This window comes from Merops nubicus, unplaced genomic scaffold (assembly GCF_000691845.1).
Source record: "Merops nubicus isolate BGI_N331 unplaced genomic scaffold, ASM69184v1 scaffold28495, whole genome shotgun sequence".
NCBI lineage: Eukaryota > Metazoa > Chordata > Aves > Coraciiformes > Meropidae > Merops > Merops nubicus.
Genome location: NW_008612074.1, coordinates 3,180 through 11,949, shown reverse-complemented (window position 1 = coordinate 11,949; position 8,770 = coordinate 3,180). Strand labels below are relative to the sequence as shown.

Here is an 8,770-nt window from a genome sequence, read left to right as displayed (position 1 = left end):
CAAAGATGGGAATTGCCACCCCAACCTGCTTGCCAGCCAACCCCCAGAACCCCCCGTGCTGCCCGCTGCCAGACACTGGGGTGCTCAGCACCCGTTTCCCTCACCCACACCAGGCAAAAAGTAGAAATTTAAAAATAAAAAATAAATAAATTAAAAAATCAAATGCACAAAAAAAAACCCATCCCATCAGCATGTAAAATTTCCCTGGAAAGCCTTTGCTAAAACCAACACTGAATCACTGACCCTTCTGCCAGACGTGGGCACCAGGGGTGCCCGAGCTCAGCTTGCACCCAGGCTGAGGGCTGTGCCCAGTCCTGGTCTGCAGGGAGAGAGGAGACCCGAGGAAGCAGATGAAGGCTGGAGGTGGGGAAAACAAATACTTTTGGTGCCTTTTTCTTTGTAAAAAAACCCACACCAGCCCAACACCACAAAGAAAGCATCCATGGAGGGCATGACCTCGTGACGACACGGTGCCTGCAGCGGTGGCATCGCCAGCACCCCAGCAGGAGCAGGAGGAATGCAGATGCTTCCATGAGAAAATATTTCTCCCCCCACCCAAGGGAGACCATTCGCAGTCAAAGATCTTATCTGCTCAGCTGCAGAAACAGGCTGGTGCCCTCCATGGAGACACACAGAGCTGTGAGCCAGGCTGAAGATAAAGAACATTTTATCTCTGAAGATAAACACCACCGTGCCCGGCCTCTCTGCAGAGAGGACACCCCACTCCCCAGGACCTGCTGTGGGACTTGCCCTTTTGGCCCATGTCCCCAGGTTTCGTTTCCTGGGGGTGAGGAGATATTGCACCACTGTCTCGTTTTCCTCACCCACCCCTAAACACAGGGCTCGTGGCTCAAATTGAGGAGCACAACAAGGAGGGGGGAGCCTGGTGGAAGACAAGCCCACTGCCATCGGGGCCCACGTGTGCTGCCCGGGGGTCACCACCTCCCCCTGAAGCCCCTTATCCATCTCCCTCTGGGGAGGAGGTGAAGAGTCACCTCTCCCGTGGTGACATTCCAGAGCTCACAGGAGATGGAAAGCATCTGGCAGCTCAATCACACGCTGCTCCCCCACAGACACAGGCAGCACAGAGTTCAGAAGCAGAAAACACAGCTCGACACATGGGCAGAGCAGGAAATTCTTGAAGCCAAGCCCATGGTTTGCTGCGTGACCTCAGGCGAGTTATTTTATCATCCCACCCCCGTGGCCTCCTCCGAGCTGGCCACGAAGAGCGTTCCTCACTCCTCAGAGGGGCTGTGGAGCATCCACGGGGGCACTGGTGGAGGGGTGAAGGATGTGCTGAAGACCAGTCCTCTGCTCCTGCTCACATCTCTGCCTTTGCTTTGCAGAACCTGCGCGTCCGGAGCACGGGGGGGACAGAGTTCTTCACACGCTCAGCCACCAAGTTCAAAGGGGCTTTGGCCCAGAAGTTCATGTTTGTGGATGGGGACCGGGCCATGTGTGGCTCCTACAGGTAATCAGTGGTGTCTCCTCTGGCCCATCCCATGGAGGCTGGACTCCACGGAACAACGCACCGACCCACGTGGTCCAAGTCCTGGTCCCTGCTCAGCCCAGGACCCTCCTTCCCTCCTCCTAAACTAAATTATTCTGCAAGGCCAGCTTGAGATTTAGAGTGGGACCCAAGGTTCCCACCGCCCCACAGCCAGGTCTAGGACACCCCTCCTTCTTGGAGGTGGTGGGAGACACCAAGTGCCTGTGCACGAGGAAGGACAAAAGCACCAAACCACAGCCAGTTGTAGCTCTCACGTCGACCTTGGCTTTTCCAGCTAAACATTTCCTACCCAAAGTATTTTCCAATTTGCCCAAATTAAAACTTACTTGGGTAGAACCATACCACTCTCAGAAAGCTTTGCAGCTCCACAAGACAAACGTCATAAGCATGGAACTGAAACATTTCCCACTCTCTGGCCACCACAAAACTCAGACCCATTTACGAGTGGCTTTTCTTAACTCATCCAAACTGAGAAAAGTGGCCAACGCTCAAGTGAAAGACTAACTGGCCCACAGAAAACACCTTTTGTTTTTACTTTGGGTTCCAGTGTGCTCGAGACTTCACCCCTTCCTTCTCATCTGGCATGAGGGCGGTTTCTTCGATCTCATTATCATTCATGTTTACAGGGAGAGCGTGTCCCTGCTGGTACCATCAGTGCCCTGGGGAAAGCCAGGGCTGGGGAGAGGTGTGTTATTTACCAGCAAACACTCAGAGAGTTTCCAACGTCTTTCTCTTCCAGCTTCACCTGGTCTGCGGCGAGGACGGACCGAAACGTCATCACGGTCCTCTCGGGGCAGGTGGTGGAGGCGTTCGACAAGCAGTTCCAAGAGCTCTACCTCATGTCCAAAGGGGTGAGCCTCAAATCCATCTCCGTGGGCGAGGAGCCCGAACCCGAGCCCGTGACGCTGCCCTCCGTGGTGCCCGTGACCCCCGCCAACGCCGTGGTGAAGAAGCTGATCAACCCCAAATACGCCCTGGTGAAGGCCAAGAGCGCCGACCAGATCAGCAAGACTTCATCTGAGAACCAGGACAAAACCCAGAAGACAGAGAACAAAGGCAAAGCCCTGCCCGAGGGCCAGGCGGGCGACAGGCACGGCGACGTGGCGGACCTCTCCCTGCTCATCCACCCCGGGCTCCTCAACCTGGAGAAAGCCAACATGTTTGACTACCTGCCCACCTGGGTGGAGCCCGACCCCGAGCCCGGGAGCGAAGTCTTGGGCTACATCAACATTATCGACCCCAAGATAAAGAACGTGAAGCTCTCGCAGATGAACCGCATCAAGGTCTGCGACGTCTCCCAGGCCAGCGCCCAGCACCGCCAGATGCTGAAGAACAGGGAGCTGGAGAGCAGGAAGAACTCAGACCAAAACTCAGAGCCACTTCTGCTGCCTCCCTGCCAAAGACAGACCCCCACGGAAGCTCCTGCAGCCCCTGCTACCATGGAAGGCACCAGCTGGACAAAGCAAGCGGGAGCGTTTGCTGCTTCTCCATCAGGCCACCGCTTGAAGCCAGCGGAGGAAAGCCTGGAGGACATCAAGCCCCCAGTTCCAAAGCCAAGGACAATCCCCATTGGCGTCCTCGTGACCAAAGTCACCGGGCCCTGTGACAGCAGTGCTGCCCTAGAGGGTGACACACAACCACCTCCAGCTGACCACATGGGTGCCAAGCAGGGACCTGAGGAGAAACCCAACGGAGCTTCGATGGAGACCCACCACCTCCAGCCAGAGCGGCCGGTGGCAGGGCCACGGGAGGACAAAGGGCCTCCCTGCGCCCACAACGGGCTGGGAGGAGAAGAGGACGAGGAGGAGGAAGAGGAGTACATCACTCTCAGCGACCAGGAGAGCTACTCCAGCAGCTCTGCTGACCACAGCTACCGCCGCTCCAACGCCTCCTCCATCTCCGACGAGTACTTCGAGGTGAGGGATCGTTACGGGCCGCTCCGCAGAACCAACTCGGACGTCACCCACAACGGGGAGATCCTCCCCATCCAGAGGAAGCTCAGCGACCCTCACATCAGCAGGGGCACCTTCATCAGCCCCCTGGGGAGCCTTCCCTCCCTGAAGCACGTCCGCATGGAGGACGTGATGAAGAGGAGGAGCAACGCCGTGGAGATCAGGTGTGTGCTGCCCCGCACCATCCTGGATGGCAACAGCTCCTACCCCACCAGTGCCACGCAGGTAGGACTCATGGCTGTAACCCTCTCTGTGTTCCTCCACCCTGCAAAGGCTGCAAACCTAGAGGTGACCCAGCCAGCTCAGCCAAGGCGTGGTGTCACCCCTGGCTTTCTGGTGTCACATCCTAGATGCTGAGCTCAGACTTCCCATGCAGGAGAATAACGCCCTCCGTGTGGCAAGGGTGGGGGTCACCCAAGAGGTGCCCTTGGTCGGGAAGGTGGTGGCCGTGCCTGGGAGGGCAATGGGAATAGCTGGTGAAGGGGAGGTTTGGGGGAACTCGAGATGGTTCCATGGCATCGTGCTGTGGCCTGGAGCCCAGCCAGGGACAGGCTGTGCGTGCAGGCGTGTCCTCCTCAGCCTTGTTTTCTAGCTCCTCGCAAAGGTGATTAGCATCAAAGCAAAAGCACTCGGACACATAATTAGACAGAAGAAGACAGCAGAGAAACAGGGACGGCAACCTCTGAGGGCAAACTTTGCAGTCAGCAGCTTGGTGGCTGATCCACACGTTGCCACCAGACCTCGTCACCCCACGGGGCACACGCCAGCACCTCCACACGACAGGGGCACCACGGCACCCACACGAGGGGATCACGGGCTCCAGCCCCTCTTGCCACCCCAGCCTCTTGCACCACTTCCAAGCAGGTGCTTTCTCAATGCTCCCCACCTCGCTGTTTTTGGAGCATTCAAACCCCCAGGGTGAAATCAGCAGCTGAAATCACCGAAGCCACTTGAGGTTACCCCAGATGAGCATCTAATCTGTACTTACAGGGAATTAATTTTACTAGCCCAGAGTCCACTTGCTTCTCCCTTCCCAGCCAGTGACACAGAGCTCAGAGCAGGGTTTTAATGCTTGCACATCAAACACCCCCACGGAGCTGCACGGGGCGAGGAGAACCAAGCCCTTTTGATGCTCTGTGACCCAGGTCCTGGGTGCCACCTTGCTCAGAGTGGCCAGGTGTGTTGGTGTTCCTGCAATAGCTCTTCTGGCCCTTTGATGACAGGTAGATAATTAACTCAGCATCAGGGTTAGGAAAGCCAGAGCTCAGCTGCTGGAAAGGTGCAAAGAGCAGCTTAAAATAAACCCAAGCAAGCCTAGAATGGGTTGGGTTGGAAGAGACAGTAAAAATCATCTAGATCCAACCCCACCTCCCACTAGAACAGGTTGCTCCAAGCCCCATCCAACCTGGTCTTGAACACCTCCAGTGGGAGCATCCACAGCTTCCCCGGGCAACCTGTGCCAGGGTCTCATCACCCTCAGAGCAAAGAACTTCTTCCTTACACCTAATCTAAATCTCCCCTCTTTCAATTTGAACCCATTCCCCCTCATCTTATCCCTTACAAGCCCCTGTAAAAAGTCCTGCCCCAGATTTCTTGTAGGCCCCCTTCAGCTACTGGAAGGCTGCAATAAGGTCTCCCTGGAGCCTTCTCTTCTCCAGGCTGAACAACCCCAACTCTCCCAGCCTGGCCTTGATTAACTCTCTGAAAAGCAACAGGAATCACCCTCAAACCCCACCAAACATTTTATTGTGGGTCCACATTTCTCAAGCACTGGCTTGTAGCCCAAACCACAGGCAGAGGCTCACTCTGGGCAAACATCAAGTTTGCCATCCCATGGAGAACAAAGCACCCAAGCAACCAAGGAGGGTGCTGAGGACACTCAGGACTTCTGTCCCTCTCCCTCCTGCAGACACCCCCAGGTCTGTGCAGAGCAGAGGTTTCCAGGCAAGCCCCCCTCCTGTCCATCACATAACAACAGACAAAACACCCACCCTGCCAGCTCCACATCCACGTGGTGGGGTCCTTACCTGGGAACAGGACCCTGCTGATCATCCCTGGCATGATGATAACGAACAAGGGCAGCATCTTCAGGTAGCTGGCCAGGATGGAGCCGGCCTTGGCGTGACTCAGGTTCTTAGCAGAGAGGGACCTCTGGACGATGACCTGGGGGAGAACCACACAGCCACCAACCTCTCCTCTGCCACACCAGCCTTCCTCCTTGCCAAACTCCATCCCGAGCATCTCCAAATCCTGGAGCCACAGGGCATTGGGCCCCAACACGGCACAGATGGGCACCAAACCCACAGGCTGGGTTTCTCTCCAGACCAGCAGTGGGTTGGTTTTATGCCATAGCACCACAAAAGCCCAGTGCAACCACCTCAGCGTGTCCTCCTGCCAGGGTCAACCACTCCCCACCACCATTCTCTCCCCTCTTGCCCACAGAGTGCCCACAATGAAGTGGACACTGAGTCCAGCCTCCCTCCTGCTGCCACAGTTCCATCACCCACACTGCCCAAATCATCACACCTCAAAGCTCTGGCCAAGCCATGTCCATCCACAACACAACCAGCCCTTGGGCTTTGAAGCCCTTTCTTAAATAGGCAACATCTGCAGGAAATGCTGCCTTTAAAAAAAGCTCAGTCTCTCCCCAGAGGCTTACAGAGAAGTGCTCAGCACCCAGTAGGATTTGGCCATTCCTGAACAAGAGCTGGTTCATATCACTGGTGGGCAGGAGGTTCTGGGTGTCAGTTCCTGGGGTGGAATGCTCAGGGAATCTGAGGTTTAACTCCTGCCCAAGAGCCAGAGCACATCAGGAGCTGCAGGACCCTCCACCCAGCTCAGGCACCACATCAGTCACCTGATGACCTCCAAGGCAGAGGAGCTAAACCACCCTTGGTCCTCCTCACCTGAAGACATCTCAGACCTTAGTGCTGATTTTAGGCAATCTGGTTAAATCAATCCAGCATTACCTCAGCTGAACCACTTTCACACAGCCCTGCTGGCCAAAGCAGGAGGTATCTGCTGAGGACCAGAGAGGTTGTTGGGATCCTGGGGCTAAAGGACCGAACAGGGGGATGATGCCACCAGCACGGTGGAGATTTGGTGCTGGTGGCACAGCGAGGGTCAGGCTGGTGCAGCTGGCTCTGCAGGCTGCCAGCCCCAGCTCCTCCTGCCCTCAGCACCTGCACTTGCTAGATACCATCTCACCCGGGTACGTCTGCACGGGGTGCCATCATCACACCTCCAGATTGCAGTGCAGACACGCCCCAAGAGGAAGATAAATATCTGGTGACCACAGCCGTGTGTTAGGGCCTTGCCCAGTCCAAATGAAGATGAATGGTGCTCAGACCTGATCTAAACCTGTGTCCCAATCCAGCTAACGAGAGCCACCCCCGCAGTGGTGTTGCAGTTCGGTTGCCTTCTGATCCCACCTCCTCCCCTAACCCTCCATCCTTTCATCTCATCTTGGTAGCCACCTAATCCCACGGGTTGGGTCTGGATGACTGAATGCTCTTTGAGCCTGAAACGAGCACTTAGATGATTAAGATGGGTGTTCACGCTGCTGCTGGAGAGAAGGTGTTGAGATGCTACTGGCATCCTCAATCCTTGATCTCCGGGCAGGAATTCCTTGGCTCAGGACAACCTCTGGGTTGCTGGGGCTGCTCAAGAAGTGGTTCCTGAGGTACGATGATGTGCAGGGCGGTGTGTTCCCAGAGCAAGAAACCAGAGGAGCAGCAGTGGTTAAGGCAGGAGGCAGTTTTGAGCTGCCACCATCTCAGAAGAACCTGGGCACAGGCATACCTCAAGTAGCAGAGGGATTTGTCCGTGAGGACCATGCCCACAGCACAGAGGTGTGAAGGGGGCTCCAGGCAGGGCAGTAACCCCTTCCAACGAGCAGTGGCTCATCTCTTTCTTTGCTCTCTAACAAACAGGGGACACACATCTACCGCTACCGACCCAGGAACCCCACGGGCAGAGAACAAGGCAAGGAGGTCTCCTGCTCCCCAACGCACGAGAAAACCTCCGGGGCCACCAAATACAGAAGGGATGGAGCTGAGCCCAAAAAGACCGTTGCGAGCAGCCAGCCCTACTGGCAGAGCAAAGCCTTCAGCCCCAGCAAGCCCACGCAGCCCGGCCACCTCTCCCCGAGCAACCCCAGGGCATCAAGCAAACGTTTGACCTCCCTGCCAGAGAGCCAGAAGACACCCGAGGAGATGAGGACCCCCCTCGGCATCCCGCTCTCCAAACTGTCCCAGTCCAAGCACCTCAAGAACAGGGTCGCGGGAGCCCCGGGTGCTTCTAGTGACTCCAAAAAGAAGCCCCCCGAGACCCCCGGGCAGAAGGACCCCTAGGCACTGCTGGAGGTGGACTTCCAGGGCGAGAGCAGTGGCAGAGCGTGCCTGGAGCCCAGGCAGTGCCGTGTCACAGGGGGCAGGGGAATCTCGTTTACATTTACCTGGTCGGTGCACCAGTACCACGTGGCCATGACAGACAGCCCAAAAGTCATCCCGGTCCAGGGCAGATCTCCAGAGACTGGGTCTCGGAAGAGGTGCATTGCATCCGCTCTGGGCAGGTGGCAGGTAGTGTTGGGAATAATCTTGGACGGCGTGGCTTTTAAATAAGCCTCCTCCAGGTTGGAGTAACCTCCAATCTCATTGAAAGCTGGAAAGCAGCGTTGGAAGAGGCTGGTCAGTTGAGCAAAACCCACTGGCCTCTGAGATCAGCTGGCAAAGCCCTCACCAACACCACTCAGAAGTGCTGCCCAGAGAGGGAGGACTCATTCATGGTCGTGTTTTCTTCTAGTTATTTAAGAGACTCTTCTATTACCATTTTGCACAGCGGGTCCCAGGGCGGTCCACCGTCCCTTCAGAGGGTGACCCACGTCCTGGGACAAAGGCTCCTCAAAGGACCCACCTCTTTTGACCTCGTACTGTAAAAGCAACCTGTTTATTAAAGCTCTGCAGTCCCAGAGCAGGGGAAACTCGCCTAGGACTATTAAAATGCAAGATTAGGTAGCCTTTGACTTGATATACTACAGCTCAAGGTGCCTTGGCACAAGCATCCAGCCAAATGTTCCCTACTCCCCCGAGTGTTTTCCCAGCACGCCCCACACAGCTCCAGCTCCAAACCTCCAGTAACCAGCTCACAAAAAAAAAAAAACAAAAAGAAAAGAAAGAAATAAAAAGACCCTTTTCACTGCATTTTTCCTAAAACATGGGATCCAAGGTCTGGGTCTCATCCTGAGCCCTGCTGAGGAGCACGTGCCGTGAACAAGCCCCAGCAAGCGAGCCCCTGAGCCCTTGGCAGC

General features: G+C 56.0%; 1 protein-coding gene across 1 annotated transcript in view; it reads left to right on the top strand.

Moving 5' to 3' along the window:
- Nucleotides 1–7,814, top strand: part of FAM83G (family with sequence similarity 83, member G) — a 16,908-nt gene extending 9,094 nt beyond the window's left edge. The window contains exons 3-5 of the mRNA XM_008941442.1: nucleotides 1,347–1,471; nucleotides 2,250–3,687; nucleotides 7,395–7,814. Of these exons, the coding sequence (XP_008939690.1) occupies nucleotides 1,347–1,471; nucleotides 2,250–3,687; nucleotides 7,395–7,814 (1,983 nt within the window). The remainder of the gene's footprint in view (nucleotides 1–1,346; nucleotides 1,472–2,249; nucleotides 3,688–7,394) is intronic.
- The last annotated feature ends 956 nt before the right edge of the window (nucleotides 7,815–8,770 follow it).